At 36.2% G+C, this 18,378-nt stretch overlaps 1 protein-coding gene across 3 annotated transcripts; it reads right to left on the bottom strand.

Moving 5' to 3' along the window:
• Positions 1–173: 173 nt before the first annotated feature.
• On the bottom strand, positions 174–10,478 carry LOC148009510 (nodulation receptor kinase-like). Of its 3 annotated transcripts, XR_015689660.1 has the most exons (10): positions 9,584–10,478; positions 9,171–9,382; positions 8,853–9,079; positions 4,697–4,817; positions 3,789–3,857; positions 3,519–3,711; positions 3,306–3,438; positions 2,590–3,039; positions 946–1,047; positions 174–340 (listed from the first exon to the last, which is right to left on the bottom strand). XR_015689660.1 is itself a non-coding variant. In XM_087672462.1 (8 exons), the coding sequence occupies exons 1-8, from the start codon at positions 9,628–9,630 to the stop codon at positions 2,704–2,706; spliced, it is 1,338 nt and encodes a 445-aa protein (XP_087528588.1). In that variant the 5' UTR covers positions 9,631–10,478; the 3' UTR covers positions 2,517–2,703. The 3 variants fall into 3 exon arrangements, 1 of the variants encoding a protein (XP_087528588.1); XR_015689661.1 differs by lacking the exon at positions 946–1,047 and having other exon boundaries at positions 179–340; XM_087672462.1 differs by lacking the exons at positions 174–340; positions 946–1,047 and having other exon boundaries at positions 2,517–3,039.
• Positions 10,479–18,378: the final 7,900 nt, after the last annotated feature.

The raw sequence follows: 18,378 nt of genomic DNA on the forward strand, positions 1-18,378 counted from the left end.
TTAAGTCCACCATTCATCAAAGAGAATTAAACATCACCTTAGAGAATCTAAATTTCATCAACAAATTTTTATCATTAAGAAAAAGTTATGGTGACTTTAACACATAGCATTAGCTAGAAAATTTATGGTCACTTTAGCAAATAGCATCAACTTGAAATGTCAAAATATTGGGGTGATATTGAAGAAAAGGAAGCTCCAAATGCACTTAAAACCTTTATCAACATCAAATTGATGCATGAAATCTTTAAGAATACATGATTTGTATATGCCATGTCCTTGAAGCCCTCCACAATCTCCTTGCAACTATTTAGCAATATTTTGTCTTCTTGATAGGTAAAGCCTTCAAAGCAAACAATAAGGGCTTAGTGAACCCTTGAAGAAGAATTGATCCAAACTTAATTCCTTCAATCAATTCTTTAAACCAGCCCAATCGCATATCCTTCAACTTGACTATATCAAGTTTTTTATGAATAAAGCATATCTCTTGCTATATATGTCCACACAATCTTGTGGAAGGTCTCCTAATTTTTCTTGATCATGACCTTCAATCATTCTTTTTGACTTGTGTTTTTATTTGACTTACTACAAATCATATAGGAGGTAACAAATTTCACACAAATGTTGGCTACTCAAAGAATCAAGACCTATCATCAAGATAAAGCTAGTTGATGATGCTTGGATCTTTATCATAAAGCTCATGACTTGTTGTTGGACCTTATAACCTAGCTTAGTACTTATCAAAGGGTGTTGTTTGATCTTAGAAATATTCCCCGTTGAGTTCTCAAGAGATTTTATGAATCCCTTAACTATCATGGTTTAGTTATAGAAAATCAAGGATGTCTTGTTTATATCACAATGTGTGTTTTTACAATGGACCATATTATTATCATCAATGGACTATTTGCAATAAACCTCTATCTTAAAGTTTAGTATCTTTCACATTACCTTTATAAGTTTATCATCATTAAGATAAATAAACTGAACCAATCTTCTGGCATTTACAGTTACTCTCCAGCCACAAGAGTAACTATCATCCTGTTGAGGACACTGCAATCAACAATATAAAGTAAAACTATGCAACTTATTTATGGTAGTTTTTAGAATAAATTTTCTTAGTACATATGCAATCAACTATATAAAGTAAAACTATGCAACTTGTTTATGATAGTTTTTAGAATAAATTTTCTTAGTACATATGCAAATGCAACACAATGGTTCCTTTTGTATCATGGTTTACTTTGTTTTCTTTGACAAAAAAGGTTCATGTGTTATTTTTGTAATTCACATTCCTAGCAACCTAGGTGAACAAAGCAATTAGTTGAGAATGACATCAATTATCCTTCAAAGAATCACCTTGGCTCATTAGATCATTATACCTTTGAGGCAAGATAACATGCATTATTTTTTTTAAAAGCCATCTCACACTTCTCCTTAAGCCTTCCAATCTCCATTCGTTTAATGCATGACATTACTTGATATACATTCATTGTTAATGCAAAGATCAGACAACTTTACCGTCTCAAGGTTTCAACCAAGTTTGAAAAACTATATATAGCTAAATACTATAATAAACCATGATTCCCAATGCATGCGTACATAGATGAGTTTGCACTTTCTAAAGTTGTTACCTAGCACTTTATACTTAATGTTGTCAACCAATTTTTAGGTTGCAAGTGTCTAAGCCTCCTATGACATAATACAAATTGACAATAGATTACTAACTATCCAATACTGTGTCTTCAACCTACTTGTTAGTTTGTGAACTTGTAACAATATCCCATGCCTTCTACTTCTTGAAATGATGTTTGTGATTTCCATGAACAATGAGAAGCCAACACAATCCAACTGTAGAGAAGTACACATCTTAGCCCACACTAGGTTCATATAAGCATATGCCTTCACAAATATTGGTGATCTTGTTTGTTGACGACAAGACGCATTTGTTGCTACTAACAAGTGATTATTTTGAGTCAACAACTCATAAAATAGTACCTTAAATGTGATCTTTCTAGAAGCACACTTTCCCTATGATTGCTAGAGGTGACCTAGAAGTTACCAAATATCAAAATGTGCCTTTGAAAATTCACATGTAGGCTAAAGTTTTATTACAATCAATGAGAGCATGTGTCGTAGATGAACACATAGGGTCACTCATACACAGAGGTTGCCTGATCCTCTCTAGGATTGCCAATCGCAACTTTGAACTAACAACGTTAAATACAATTTATTAGTTTCAAATAAGCGAGCTCAACAACAACTCTAGTATATTCATTCGATAGACCTTTTAGCTTCAAACTTGGAGCTACATGAACTCAAGCAACAACTCAACCCATGCACACACGTACTTGGATGTGCAACTTGACTGATGTGAAGAAAGCCTTCAAATTTCAACTTTCCCAAATAGCAAGTTTAATGTCCAAACCATTAAATCAAGATTAGTAAACACATCTCCCTCTCTCTCTCTCTCTCTCTCTCTCTCTCTCTCTCTCTCATGGCTGGGTAATAAGAAAAAACAGTAGACACAAAATGGATGACACTTGAGTTGCCTGAACCAATATAGCTTGTTGTACAACAAAGTATCAAACTCACCTCGGCACAATGATCATGCAGCTGAAGTAAGTCAAAATTCGATGAAAGAGTAGCTACAGTCTTCCACGCATCATCAGTGGAGCATCCCATTCTTATGTTTCTTTGGATAATTGATCACCTGGGATCTGGTGAGCCCATCGTCTCTGAGAACACGGGTGATTGGTTAAACAATGGCATGGGTGGCGGTAGCTTTTCAGCACTACCCAACAGTTGAAATGAGTCGACACTTTCTTGCAAGGATGCCATGTATTGTGAGGCATTGTTTTCGATTATAACAGCATCTTCAAGCTCTCTAATTATGGATTCCATAGTGGGTCGATTTACTCCTTGAGGCTCCACGCTAGCAATGGCAACCTCTGCTACTCTCCACATTGCCTCTGGGGTATAGCTTGACATGATAGTTGGATCTACAATAGCCTGGATATTAGACTCTTGAATGAAGGGCTTGGCCTGCAACAACGAGAAGATTATCCAATCATATCACTCTCTTCCCCTCCCTCTCTCCCTCTCTCTCTGTCTCTAACACAATGAAACGGTTTGCTCAAACAACGGTACTTCACGAGAGTGTGTGTGTGTGTGTAGAAAGGGAAGAGGATTATCAGAGGCTTGTCTAATGGGGCTTCAAGGGATACTTTTCAGCTCATCATAATCACAAGTTCAACTACACTAATGCAGAGAGACGGGGCAAAAGCCTTTCATAAAGCAGTGAACCTCACCCATTCTACCAGACTCCATTCTGGTCGAGGACGATGAATATTCAATGGCTCCCGCCCACAAATTATCTCCAGAAGCACTACCCCAAAACTAAACACATCACTCTTTACTGTAAGCTGTTGTGTTGAGTAATATCTGTATAAAAAAGGGGTCAGTTTTTCTCGTAAGGAATCAGTAATTCCCCATGCATTGAGCTATAAACGCACAAATCTTACTCAGGATCCAAATAACCAGCTGTGCCACGGACTTCTAAAGATACCATACTGTCACCCTCCTGAGGAGCATACTTCGAGAAGCCAAAATCAGCTACTTTGGCAACCATGCTGTTGTCCAGCAGTATGTTGCTCGATTTCACATCCCTATGTATGATGCATCTCTCACCCGCTTTACTGTGGAGAAAATGCAAACCTAACACAAAATATCAAGCATTCAGAACAATCAGCAGACAGAATGCTGAAATAAGAGTTTGAGCGAGGACAACTCACCTCGAGCTGCTCCCAATGCTATGTTCAGCCTTGTTAACCAATCCAAGGATTTCCTTTTTGCAGATTCTCCTGCAGTAGAAGAACCTTAATGCCTTCTACACTCTGAAAACCCTTCCAAAATACGAACATGCTAATAGTCTGGAGTTTGCGCCACAAACACTTAAGAGGGTGCATCCTTAACCACTCCCTTACAAATTTGACATGCAGCAGTTTTGCATTGCACAATTTGACATACAAAGAAGATTTCTGCTAATTTGGACAATGACATTTCTACAGAACAGACAGAATATGATAGTCCATTTGATGCAGACTGACCTACGCTTTTACACAAGATCATTAGTTCACCTTTGGCATCTTGGGCAACTGAATATGCATGTCTAGTATAGACATCTTACGAGATGTGTATATTTCATGGTTCTTTCACATCATATTTTCTTCTCCTGGGTTTGGCTTTCATGATTCCTACTATTGTGGACAGCATACTTTGTTCCACAAACACAGTCCAGACATGCTCTTTTTCTTTAAGGATCTCTCAAAATCTCCTACTTAATGGTTGGATTTTCGATCGGATAATAGTAACAAATATATTTGCTATTCCCATTACATTTGAAGACCCCATAAGTTTCTATACATTCAGGACTTCACTCCCCCCCCCAAAAAAAACAAACACACACACACACAGATACAAACATATGAATATTCAAGTAGCAGAACGGTGACTTTTATCATAAAAGGAAAGAAGTGTGTGCATGCATGCAGACATGTCTAATGTAGCTATTTCTTTGATATCCCCCTGCTTTTCTTGTGAAGTATCCCCATTTTGCACTGGAGAGGCTACAATGACTGCTTTGAACGAAGTGTATTTACATCAAGACTTTTTCTAATCAACATACTGAGATGTTACTTACCATATAGTCGATCTTGCAATGACCCATTTGACATGTAAGGATAGACCAGAATTTGCTGCTCTGGGCAAAATCCTATCAAAGGAACCAAATTCTCATGCCGGACACTCGACAGAAGATTGAGCTGGAGAAACACATTAAGCAAGACAAATTTGGTTTTTCAAGCTTTCTATAAAGTGGTTTAGTAAACTAAAGAAGACCGAATAAGCAGCTATTGATACAACGAATGCATGATCATGGAAGCTCTGAAGAGATTCAATGGTCTGTACTTTAAACTATTAAGCTTGTCATAAGGCATCCAAGAAGAAGAGAAAACCCAAACCACATAGGCATCGCATTAGTTATTGAACTGCTGTAACAGGCCAGCTAAATTGTCCTGCCTTTGTTCTCCACTGTGCTTGAGAAGCAGTTGAATAATGCTATTTATCAATCACAACATAATTCAGAATCTCTTATTTTAAAGACATAACAAAGATAATGACAGAACAGGCCCTGACTCCTGATGGAACAAAAGGTGGACAGTAGAAGAAAAAACGATGTGCACAAATTCAACGTTTGCTAAAGTCTACAGTTAGTACCAATTTGGTAATCAAAACCAAATCAAAGAATAGCTTTGAAGCTACTGATCAGAGGGGAGAGACATCCAAACAGAGAGTATCCAGAGCCAGCAAGAGTCCTTGTGATTCACATCCTAGAAAATAGACAATTATATTGTTATCCAAATAGACAGCCCATAAAAACATGCACATAAAAGCTAGGTGGTGTGCAATCTAGTTAAGCATGTTACAAGGGGAGAGTATCATGTTGACCTCAGTGGCAGCATTGATGAGAGCACGGGCCTTGAAATGCAAAGGCCAAGCATCACCCTCGACCAGCCCCTCCTATGCAAAGGCTTTCCGTCAAGGCTCTGGTGCAGTGGAACCAAACATGGAACTTTCATAACTAATAAGATATTAATATAACATAACTAACACCTAGGCACAAATATACTTGACCCAGAGCCCAAGCCCCATCCTCATTGATCAAAGTGCCAGGGCTGAGGCTATCAAGTTAGAACCCATGCTCAGGTCTTATTGAGGTATGCCAGTATTGCTCCATTTCTAAAAAATCCTAACTCAAATTTTAACAATTTGAATCCAAATGATGAAATCTCTACCAAAATCCACTGCGCTTATTCTCTTTTCCACATCATTAATGGGTCCATTGTGTGTTATATAGATAGCCAGGATTCGGAAGATTCAAAATACTGAAATGGTGGATTTCTCACATCACTTGCATCCATAGGATGTCTTTTGAAAATCATGTGAGTTTGTCTACTACCTTTGAGAATGTGCACCCTAGATTCTTTCTACATGCTAAAGATTAGCAATTACTTTCAACTTTCAAAAAAGCACATTTATTAGGCCCAAAATAATGTAGTGTGAATTTTGAGATTTGGACAGCAACATTATTCAGTCAATTAGACTACAACAAGAGAGGTGAGTTTGGTGAGTCTACTACAGCCTTTGAGACTTCTTTGCTTTCTTGCATTCATGGGATTAAGTGGAGGTAGTATGCTCGGCTTGCAGCTAGAGTACACGCTGGCTATGTGAGAGGTAGCTTGTGCCATTGAAGGGAAGGGAAGCCCTTGAAAGAGTAACAGTTCCATTAAAGTCCCACTATTGTGTAACTGCAACACCTATTACATTTTGAAGGTGAGGTATCCTAGAAAGTGCATCAGCAATATAGTTCATGTACCTTTCCAAAAGAAGTTGTAGGACCAGAAGTACTTCCAAGCAACATCTTGAGGACAATACAGATTTCAAAATGGAGAGAATGTGACCAACCTTTCATACATCAACTACCACCTAGACGTATTAGCTCACTGATTCACATTAGTTTGATGCTCAAAGAGTTTAAAATGTGATTTGTATAATCTTTGAGTATTTAAAAATATGGCTAAATGATCATCTTTTTGCTAGTGCCTTTATACACACTCTCGAGCCTTGGTATATGGATTCCATTTCCCAAGTCTATTCTCTTTGAGTTCATTGTGTTCTTGCTGTTCTCTTCTATTCTTTGTATATACACCAGTTCTATCAACTGTCTCTTTGCTTCCATTGCTCCATACCATTATGACACACTCATGGTGAGATGATAGTGACCTGGGAACAGCAGAATGGGTCATGGATAGAGGACCTCTAGCCTATCAAATACCAACAGTAGCAGAATAGCATTCCCCCTCTTAACTTTCTCAACAAAGCGAACTACATGCCACTATCACAAATGGAAGCTCACTGGTAGCATCATTATGTGTTATATCTAGACAACCAGATGCAATGAGGCTATAGAGCAGCAATAGATTTCTAGTTCAGAGAACCTTTCTTTCATTTGCACAAAGAAGACAAGGTGGCTAGGAAAGACTACAAGGAGACTCTAATTGCATGAGTGGAGCTAGAGACTTTTCTTCACACCTAGGAGATTGGCATCTTCTTCCACATTGCAAGCCCATCGTAATTTGGCATTATAGGCCACCTGAGTAGTAGTAGCCAAGGAGAAATATATTTTTCTCTACTTCTGTTGTGGAATCTTGTACTGTGCATTTTACCTTAGTGGTAATTTACATTAAGGTGCCCCTTGCAATAGAATCTCTTTGTCATCGGACAATAAAAAAGACCCATGAACTCTAAGCAACCCCCTGCATAGTTAATGAATTTATGTATCTCTTGCTTTTCAGTTGTAATCCTACAATATCCTTAGTCCAGACCATGTATATACAAAAGAAACAACACCAAACAGCTGCCTCTTCACAAAAGCACCACATTAGGACAGCTGCCACTAGTTCACTACACCATCTCCTTACAACCTCTACCAGTTTCAATAACATCTTCAAGGATAGAAATCATACACAACAACAGCCTTCCAACCATAGTTGCTAGGAGTTTTTAAAATGAGTTTTGGAGTCACAAAATGCAGTTTCAACCTCAGTCCAAAATGATGGAAAGGAAACTCGAAAGATATATATGTAAAAAATACACAAATATATAAATGCAACTATACATGTAGTTGTAGTACATTGTACAAGCTACTATTTAAGCCTTTACATAATTAGATGCTTACGTTGCCAAACATACACATTACACTTACTATTTAGTAGCTATTGGTTGCTAGCAAGAGTTAAGAATTAGTACTATCTTCATAGTTACACAAATCTTTGTGGAACTCCATGCATCCTCTCACTATAGACGGCTTTAATAAAGAGAGAAAGCATGCAAACATATAGAATAAAAGTAGAATTTGAAGACTAGACATGAAAGCTGAAAACTAAAGCACATTGCCTTTAAACCAAAAAACAAAAACATAAGTGGGTAAAGTTCAGGCCCACACCCCCCGCCCCCCCCCAAAAAAAAAAAACTTATATTCATTTTTTAAAGCAACGATCCAGAAACATGTTTCGGAGTTCCTGAAACATTTCCATTTCAACTTTTCTATTACGAGGGTCCAAAATGCCATTTAGGGCAACTATGCTTCCAACAGCCTAGTGGACTGCACAAGTTGCAGGATATCAGCTTTGGATGATTTCAGCACCAGCTTTGAAAGGACAATCCAACCTGTTGTGAGAAACTTAGAACCAATGTGTTGATACTATACAGAGGTTATCCTCTGTAGTCTTTAAAAATGAGGCACCCAAAGTAGAGAACCTTGTGCGCCCATAATCCCAACACCAACAAGCAAACATGGTAGCCACCTTGTTTCAACAACAAAAACAAGTATCCTTATTGCCAAGTCTCTCTATAAGAACCTAGATATAAAGAAATTGCACGATATACATTTGATCAAATTTCAAGGGCATTAAAGAGAAAGCAGAAAATTTAAGTAATGTTCTTGATGCATTAGAACAACCATACACTTAGGTCTGAACATTTTACTGTTTCACAAATTGAGTTTCAAGTTTCCTCAGTTGAAGTTGTGTTGGAAACAATAGAAGATTTTCAGCGAGCTTGTGCTATCACACCTAATACAGATTTCTCAAATTGGAAAATCTAAAATAGCCTTTGTCACTTGTGTGAATTGGTTGTCAACAGGCTTTCTGTTTTCTAGTAATTAAATCTTTCTTGAAACACAGCTAAAAACACTTCCATTATAGCAGTACAAAAACTTATCCTATGCTGCCCCATACCTCAGCTTTGTATTCACGCAATCCTTGAATCGAGTTGGCCGAACGCACCTTCACTGCCACAATTTGCCCATCTGAAAGAATTCCCAGATATACTGCACCAAAACCACCTTCTCCAATTCGCTTACTGAAACTATCTGTGGCTTCATTCAGTTCTAGCAAAGAAAACTGCTGTACTTCTACAATTTTCAGGTCTACAATATCTGGCTCTGGGACAGTTTTGGCATGATCTGTAAAGTCAACCGATTCACATCAGAATAACACTGGCAATAGCCAAGCAAAGTGTTTCCATAAAAAACATGAAGAGGCACTTGCAGTTACATTTGGGAGGTAAAATCCGAGTTTCTTTGGTCTCAACAGAGATTATATGCCTTCTATTCCGCTTACACACATATATAAGTGTAGCCAGCAATACCAGTGTAAATAGCAACCCAAAACCACCCACCAAGGATCCCACAAGCACCTTTATCCACCATTCTCGACTGTGCCCACCATTATTCATCACTCCAGTATCACCACTGTTACTCATTAACCTGGAACAAAATGTCAAACAATTTACATGAGCAAGTTCCAAAGGCTCTGCATTAGCAAACTTGTTAGTGATGTGATTGCCCCTGCCTGTATACAGGCCTTCAATCATTTCTTACATAGACTGACAAACATAAATTTAACCAGATGAAAGTATTCTGACCAGCGACTATCAGTTACAAGACAAATATGAAAACGATAAGTACTTGGTGCCTGAAGCTGAGCTGTTCTCATTTCCATGCTGCATCAGCATCCAGAAGTCATTGCTCTTGTGACATAATCTGCAATCTCATGGAGGGAATCAACCAATTGCTTACACCTTGGATGAGGGGTGATAATGGCATGCGTTCCTTTTCTAAAAAATCTCTAGCTGCGAAGAGTCACAGACTACTACGTGTGAATATAGTCTGCAAACTAATGCAGAACCCTTTATACACTCCCTAGGCAGACAAGGAAACTCCAAGTGATGCAGGTTAGCTCCCCGGCCTGAAATTCCAGTTGGTGCACCCTGTAATCCCCAGTCAAATGATTCGTCACTGTACACTCGGAACATTCCTTTTCCTGTTAATGATGTATCCAGACCACAAAGCAACTTCGTGTAATGATGTCTCCTGTTAATGCTCTTCTCCGAGATGTGAATTCATGTCTAAAGGTCACAAAGTTGACTTGTTAAAAAACTATGATTCTGATTGAAACCCAAGCCGCTGAACTGGTTCACTCTACAGTTGCCTGGCTGTCCCAAAGCTGAACAATTTGGGGGTAAAGCTGCCCCAAAATAGACTGTCTCTGCATTATCACATAGCAATTTGATGATGATGATGATGATGATGATGATGATGATGGCTAAGGCTTGCTATAGACTGTCTCTGAATCCATGCCTTAAGTTCACAAGTTGATGATCATGATCGCTATTGATGGGCAAAAACCAGCTAAAAGTTCTCAGAGATGGGAGCGATTTTGGTCAATGATAGCAACAACATACATGGGGTTGATCTGGCAAGGTATCTGATCATCATCATCAATCATCAATGGGGTCGTTTGGCTGGTTGGTTACACAAGCAGAAGACGATGTCTGCAGCCGGCAACAAGAGAAGCCCAGGGATTGACTCTGGCCTACTTAACATGGGTTTCGCATCAAACTGACCGGGCGGGCAGGGCAAGGTATTGGGCGGGCGCCATCGGTTTAGAACTATATCGATATCATATCGGTTTACAAAGTATATCAATATCATATGGTTTGAACATTATATGAAAACGCCCCGGTGCTGGAGGCATCGTCCACGTTTTAAAGAAATTGACCCGCTACGCGCCTTTTTCTATGAATATGCGTTCATCCTCGAATATCCTTATGATTTCTCCTTTTAACACAAATTAAAGTTAGTACGTTTCTTTTCTTTATAACGCAAACTAAAGTAGCCTTGCTCGGTTGCCTATGCTTTTCACCTTCCTGAACATTCAAGTTAATGGTTTTATTATATATATATATATATATATATATATAAAATCAATGGTTTAAGCATAGTTTCTTCTTTTGTATACTATATATTGTATGGAATGGCGCCAAGTGATTATGGTATCGGTGCAACAAAAGAGACTTAATGAATGTACTTTTAATGTATTGCATAGTGTTGATGAATACCAAAGACACATCTAATTAATAAGGTGGTTTACTTATTTTGAGGAGGCAAGTTATAGCTACTATGTCTTTCCTTTAATCTTTAAGGAATGGTGGCCTTTCAAAATTTTGTACCCAATTGATCCTATATATACTTATACTACTTTAGAATTGAAATCTATACTTCTTCTTTATTTTAGCTCTTGGTTCGTTGATCTCTCAAACCTCCAATTTTTGCCCCAAACCTATTATTTCCCCTAACCCTAATTTTGAATTCGAATTTGATGGTTTATGGATTTTATAATAGCTACAAAATCTATAATCATTGAAGTCAATTGAGGTCACTTTATTGCATGATGTGCTTTCTCTCTCTCTTCTCATGGTCTCTTTCTAATTTTGGCACTCCTGTCGCTTTTGAAAACTGGGTGGGTGGTGCAGGCAGGCAAGTGATTGTGCAAGCAAGCTGGTGGTCTTCTTCTTGAGCTTGGACGTAGGTGTTCACATGCAAGGTGGTGATCTTCCTAAACAGTTCTGTGTGTGTGTGTGTGTCTCTCTCTCTCTCTCTCTCTCTCTCTCTCTCTCTCTCTCTCTCTCTCTCTCTCTCTCTCTCTCGATGTGGTGGATAGCAACATGCTGATGATGTAGTGATGGCATGGCGAGAAGGCACGATGACATGGTAGGAGGGCACAATGACATGGCAAGAGTTATTAATTTATTCAGTTAGTTAACTAAGTTAAAGTTATAATTATAGTTATAGTTAATTAAATTAGTTAATTAGATAGATTAGAATATTAATATTAATAGTTAGATTAATTTTATTATTATTATTATTATTATTTTATTGTTATTGAGATAATATAAGATCATAAGATTATTGATGATTATTAGTATTTATTATTATTGAGATAAGATAAGATTATAAGATTATTCATTATTATTGATGGTTATTAATATTTATTATTATTATTACTATTATTATATTAAAATTAAGTTAAGATTATTATTGTTATTCATTATTTTTATAGATGAGTTAATTAGTTATATTATTAGTTTGTTTAGGGTTTATTGTTATTATTTTATAATTGTTGTTAAGATAAGATTATAAGATTATTCATTATTATTATTATTAGTTATTAATATTTATTATTATTACTATTATATTAACTATTTTTTTTAAATTATTTAGTTAATAATATGATGACTGATTAATCAATAATTAATAATATAAGTATTGTATATTGTTTATTTTATTTTATTAATTATTATATTTATTTTTAGTTAATTAATTAATAATTAATAATTAATAATTAATTAATACTGATGATTAATATTATTTTATTATAGTAATATGACATAACTATAAGTAACTAATAGTAGTTTGAAGATTGATTAATTAATAATTCATTAGTTAATTGTTATTTTTTATTTTTATTATTTTCATTAATTAGTTAGTTATTTAGTTATGAATTAATTAATTTGTCAATAATTAATTGGGGTGTATGTGTGTGTGTGTGTGTGTGTGTGTAGTTAAAGTTAATTAGTTAATTTTAAATATTTATTAATTAAATTATATTATATTATTGTTATTATTAGGTTAAGATTATTATTATTATTATTAGGTATTATTTTTATTTAATTATATTATGTTAGTTAGTTATTATTATTTTTTATTAGTTATTAGTTAGTTGATTGAAGTTAATAGTTAAAGTTAATTAATTGATGCTTAATAATTATTAATTCCTTATTATTATTATTATTAGTAATAAATTTATTGATTAACTATTTTTAAATATTTTTTATTCTTATATATGATTTATATTATATTATATTATTATTAATTAACGTTTAATTAATTGATTAGTTAGTTAGTTATGAATAATTAATAGTTTTTTAGTATTTTTATATTCTTATATATGTGTATATAGTTATTATTAATTATTAAGTAACTATATAATTATTATTATAGTTAGAGTTACAATAGATGGTTATTTTATATTTTGGATTTTGGTTACTTAGTTGGAGAGAGAGAGAGAGAGAGAGAGAGAGAGAGAGAGAGAGAGAGAGAGAGAGAGAGAGAGAGAGAGAGAGAGAGAGAGAGAGAGAGAGTGTGTGTGTGTGTGTGTGTGTGTGTGTGTGTGTGTGTGTGTGTGTGTGTGTGTTGGTTTTGCTTATGTTTATATATATGTGTATGCTTGGTATTGGTTATGATAGTAAGTTGGTTTGTGTTAATTAGTTTTGTTGGTAGGTTGGATATTAGGTAGTTGGGTACATTGGTTAGAGAGAGAGGGGGGGAGAGTTTATGTTGGTAGGTTTTGTTAGAGTATATTTGTTAGTTTATGTTTTAGAGAGAGAGAGAGAGAGAGAGAGAGAGGGGGAAATTTCTTTATGTTAGTATATATATATATATAAGTTGCTTTAGTTTGTTGGTTGGTTGCTTTAGGTTTTTGTTATTAATTGGTTTGGTCGGTTTGGATTAGGTACTGATTTATTCTTTGATGTGGTGTGAAGTGATATAATAGGGGAGAGAGAGAGAGAGAGAGAGAGAGAGAGAGAGAGCTTTTAATTAAAGCTTTGGTTGATATTGCTCTTTGTTGGTGTTTTTTCACGGCTATTGGTCTTTCAAGTAGTTTTTTGCGTCTGTTGTTCTTTCAGGTTGGTGGTCTCTCTCCTTCGGTATTGTTGTAATTTTGATTTGGTTTGATTGCATTTTGTTGTGTTTGTTATTGGCTTATGTTATTAGTATAGTTAGAGAGAGAGAGAGAGAGAGAGAGAGAGAGAAAGAGGAAGAGAGAGAATATATTTATTGGCTTATTAGGTTAGATTAGTTTTGCTGGTGTTGTTAGTAGGAGAGAGAGAGAGAAAGAGAGAGAGAGAGAGAGAGAGAGAGAGAGAGAGATGTTTACTTGGTTTATATTGGCAAGCTTATGTATATGTTAGTAAGGTTATGTTTGTTGTTATTAGTTTTGTTAGTGAGGTAGAGAGAGAGAGAGAGAGAGAGAGAGAGAGAGAGAGAGAGAGAGAGAGAGAGAGAGAGAGAGAGAGAGAGAAAGAGAATGCAAGAATATTTATTAGTTTTATTAGTGGATTGGAGAAAGAGACCTCTCCAATCCTCTTTCTCCAATCCACTAATAAAACTAATAAATATTCTTGCATTCTCTTCTCTCTCTCTCTCTCTCTCTCTCTCTCTCTCTCTCTCTCTCTCTCTCTCTCTCTCTCTCTCTCTCTCTCTCTCTCTAACCTACCCAAGTAACCTCCCCAACCCCAACTTTTCATTTTAGTTTACTTATTTTATTATTGTGTGATGTAATGAGAGGGAGAGAGAGAGTAGTTTGTTATTTGTTAATGGGAAGTGAGAGAGAAAGAGAGAGAATGAATGTTCATTTATTATTATTTTTTAATTGTTCATTTTGTTAGTGGTTGGTGAGTTATTGATGAGGTGGTAGGTTAGTTTTGTTAATAGGTTGGTTTTGCTTGTGTTGCTAATAAGTAAATTGATGTAAATTGGCTTTGTTGGTAGGTTGGTTGGTTGGTTAGAGAGAGAGAGAGAGAGAGATTATTAATTATTGGTTAATTATTAGTTTTTGATTATTTATAAATTAATTAATTGATTATTACATAATTATGGACTCTCTTTCTCTTGATGTAGGTGTGGGGACACACACATAGAGAAAGAAATAGAGATTATTTTGATTTTAATTAATTGATAAATAAATCAGGTATGGGAGAGAAGGGGAGAGGGAGAGAAAATTTGATTGATTGATTAGTTATGGACTCTCTCTCTCTCTCTCTCTCTCTCTCTCTCTCTCTCTTATATAGGGTGTGAAGTAGGTTAGTAGGTTAGTTTTGTTAGTAGGTTGGGTGGTTGGTTGGTTAGAGAGGGAGAGAGAGAAGGGGGGATGGAGAACACATATTTGTCTCTCTCTTGCTCTGATAAATAGATTGTAGTGGATGAGACATCTCTCTCTCTCTCTCTCTCTCTCTCTCTCTCTCTTACATGTAGGGTATGTAGAGTTTGTATAATAATTTGGTTTTATAGGCAAAAGCTATGTGTATATGTGTGTTTGTCTATCTGTCTCTTCCTCTCGTCTTTTGAAATAGTGGAGTTTTTAATGTTGGATTTATATAGAGAACACCTACCCACACACTTTAAAATATGAGGATTTACATTGGATTAGAATGAACATGTTAAGATATGTATGTTAAGACATGGAGTGAAATATATCAACATTTTAAGATATCAACGATATGGGGATTTAACTCTATGTTTATTTTATTATCTTCTATGTTGATTTTAAGACATGGAGTGGAAGATTCCATATTGATTTTAAGCTATGTATTATACTCTCAACCCCTATAGTGCCAGGATGGAGCCATATATCTTGAACTCCAAAGTAAGGGCCACAAATTTCTATACCTATGTTCTTTATGGATTATCAAGTAATGATTTTCTAGGGGAGGATATTGTGCGGTGTGCACCCTTGGACCATAGGGGTCCATCTTATACATGAGAATGAGATCGAGCAATGAGACTATGTGTCCTATAGAAAAAGCCTCATTCAAATTGAAAAGCCGGCTCATTGGTAGTTGTAGCATTTAGTGCACCAGGGGCTCATTGATAGTTGTAGCATTCAATACACCAAGGGCTAAGTGAAAATATTATTTATTCATGACTTTCATTATCAAGAGATAGGTCCATCATTTACTTTCCTCATTTGCAATTCGTGAGGCTGGTATGCATATAATACTTTAATGACATAAAAACCCATATTATTAACATTTTCAAACTTTGGGAGTTGTTTAATGTGTTAAGTTATAGTTTTATTAGCAAGAATGGAGAATGTTGCATCTGTTGAGATGGCAAGCTCAACATGTCCAGACATTGATGATGGACCACTTGGCTAGATGGGTCCATGCGTCTACTATTAGCACACAGGTGGTCATTATGATACTCACATGGCCACTAACTTATCACTTATCATATTTAGTTTGTTACGCCTACCTACAACTGGCATAGATATAGCACCAATCGACTAGTCTAGTCAGTTATGCATTGTTTGACTTAGTAGGCCACTTTCCTTTATATTATATATTATTTATACTTTGTGTACATTGTATTGTGTGTGAAAGAATAAGAAGAAACCAGCAAGAAAACGTTTTGGCACCCATCTCTCTTCTTGTGTTCTTGAGTGAGCTTCCTCTTATGTATACAGCGTGTGTTTGACACATCAGCTCAAGCAAGTTCCCCAACCACAAAATTCTTAATATGGTATCAGAGCAGTGCAACTGAGAGAGGCTGGTTTTAAAGGCTGAAGTAAAGGAGAAGCAGCAAAGTTCGAGCAAGCAAGCAAGGGGTAAGAAGCTCTCCCATTCTTCCACTCTTTCTCTTGGATAGTGCCTGTGGAGGCACCGAAAGCACGATAGAGTGAAAATCTCATATTGTTATGAGATTTGGTGTGCGAGCATAGCATTATATATTCTACTGTGCAGATGAGCCCTTCAAGGCTTTCCCGCAAATTTTTAGGGCTGTTGAGGCTATTTTAGGCCCCATTTTAGAGCCACAAGGTTGCAGACAATGGTTTCAAGGTATATTGTGATTTCAGCTGTATTGACTGAAAGTGGGTGCACAAGTTATAGATTTCAAATCTATAATTTTTTGAGGTGTTTGCTAGGAAGCAAACATAAGGTTTATTTGCAAACAGATTGCAGATTACATGTACTATTGAGCAATCAGTGAAAAAGGTTGCTTGGTGTATTGTTATGCATTTGTTGTGAAAGGTTGCAGAAGACTAGCTTGTTGTTTTGTATCATTTTTGTGATAATGGTAGAGAACAATGGAAATCCCATCATTGAGAAGCTCGACAAGAATAACTACCTTTCATGGAAGTTTCGTGTGACGAAATTCCTCATTGGAAATGGCCTTTATGAGTTTGTTTCAGGTGAAGAAAAGGAGCCAGAGTAGAGTATCCCTCCAACTATAGATGAATTAAAGGTATGGAAAGAATGAAATGCATAAGATAAAAAGGTGATGTATTCGCTATCTTCTGCAGTCATTGATAATACTATGCTGGGACATATCAGGAATGCAAAAACTTCACATGTAGCTTGGATAATTTTTGAAAACATGTTTTTAGTAAATACAAAGGCACGAAAGATTCAACTCAAGCAAGAGTTGAATACCTTGAAGAAAGGAAAAATGTCTATCAATGAGTATGTTTTGAAAGTGGTGCATAGATCGGATGTTGTATGCTCGCGTAATGAATGCCGGAAGGTCCCCAAGAACAAAAGAACTCTACTTTTTCCACAAAACTCAAGGTAGAAAGCATGCACGACATGAACAAGAGACCAATTGGGTGCTATCTCCCCCCATGCCTTGTGTGAGCTCTCCACAAAGCATGTATTTTATGTATTAATCATCTTCAAGCTCAAATAATAGCCCAAATTACAAAATAGCGCGCTTTTGGCTTTTGAGTTTGCTTTAACACAAAATAGAAATAAAGCTAATGGGTGGGTGCCCAAAGTATCAGGCATACCCAATACAATGTCCAAATACAAATATCATAATCGTACGCCCATGCGCATACAAAATAATAAATAAATATCCAACGCCTTAATAAATAGGCGCAACAAAATATAGGCGCCATGCCTAAGGTATGCGCCCATCAAAATATAAGTGATAACTCGAATACACGCTATCCTCCAATGCTTTCCTCCGCCACTGCTGCTGTCTCTACACATCAACTGAAGCATTCACAATCGTTAATAAAATAATACAATTAAATCGACAAAAGTGAATACCTAGCAGTCTTCAACTACATAAATAAATCAACTGGTTAGAAATGAATCCTAACCTTAATTTATCACGAATGCGCACTCTAAACTCATAAATGTTTATTAATTTAATATGTATTTTGCGGAATCACCCGCTATGGAATCACCCATATACACACTAAATTAATGAAACGCCCGAAAAGGATAGGCGTCCCCATCAACTTCTCGCACAAAGAATCCACTTTGTATATGAGCCCTGATCAACAAAGTTTACGGAATCCACTGTGAAATATGCCTCATGGTATCATACCCCCGGGGTGGGATAGCAATTGTCCTCAATTGCTATTAGCTCAATGTGGAGCTAACAGAGTGGGGAAATCATTTAAGTCTCTAGCGTGCATCCATTAGGCTTCTTCAACAGGATGGTTTTTAAACTTGACCAAATATCTAGAATATCTGTGGGGCCAGTTCTAGTAGTCATAAAGTCAGTATCTATGATAGCTTCACGCTCAAGTATTTCAGTCTCTTCATCTAACAAAGGTGGGTTTTCATAAACAAGGTGTATAGGTAATTGGCCTCTAAAGGGTCATAATAAACTAATGTGAAAAGTGTTGTGAA

This window comes from Lygodium microphyllum, chromosome 30, assembly GCF_053477565.2.
Source record: "Lygodium microphyllum isolate KBCC chromosome 30, Lygodium_microphyllum_v1.1.10, whole genome shotgun sequence".
In the NCBI taxonomy this organism is placed as follows: domain Eukaryota; kingdom Viridiplantae; phylum Streptophyta; class Polypodiopsida; order Schizaeales; family Lygodiaceae; genus Lygodium; species Lygodium microphyllum.

Bases quoted from the DNA above. Each gene is read 5' to 3' on its own strand.
- LOC148009510 (XM_087672462.1), bottom strand. From the start codon at position 9,630: ATGCTGATGCAGCATGGAAATGAGAACAGCTCAGCTTCAGGCACCAA. The intron at 3,858-4,696 runs GTAAGTAACATC...CTTCTACTGCAG, and splicing joins ATTGCAAGATCGACTATATG to GAGAATCTGCAAAAAGGAAA. The intron at 3,712-3,788 runs GTGAGTTGTCCT...ATTTTGTGTTAG, and splicing joins AGCATTGGGAGCAGCTCGAG to GTTTGCATTTTCTCCACAGT.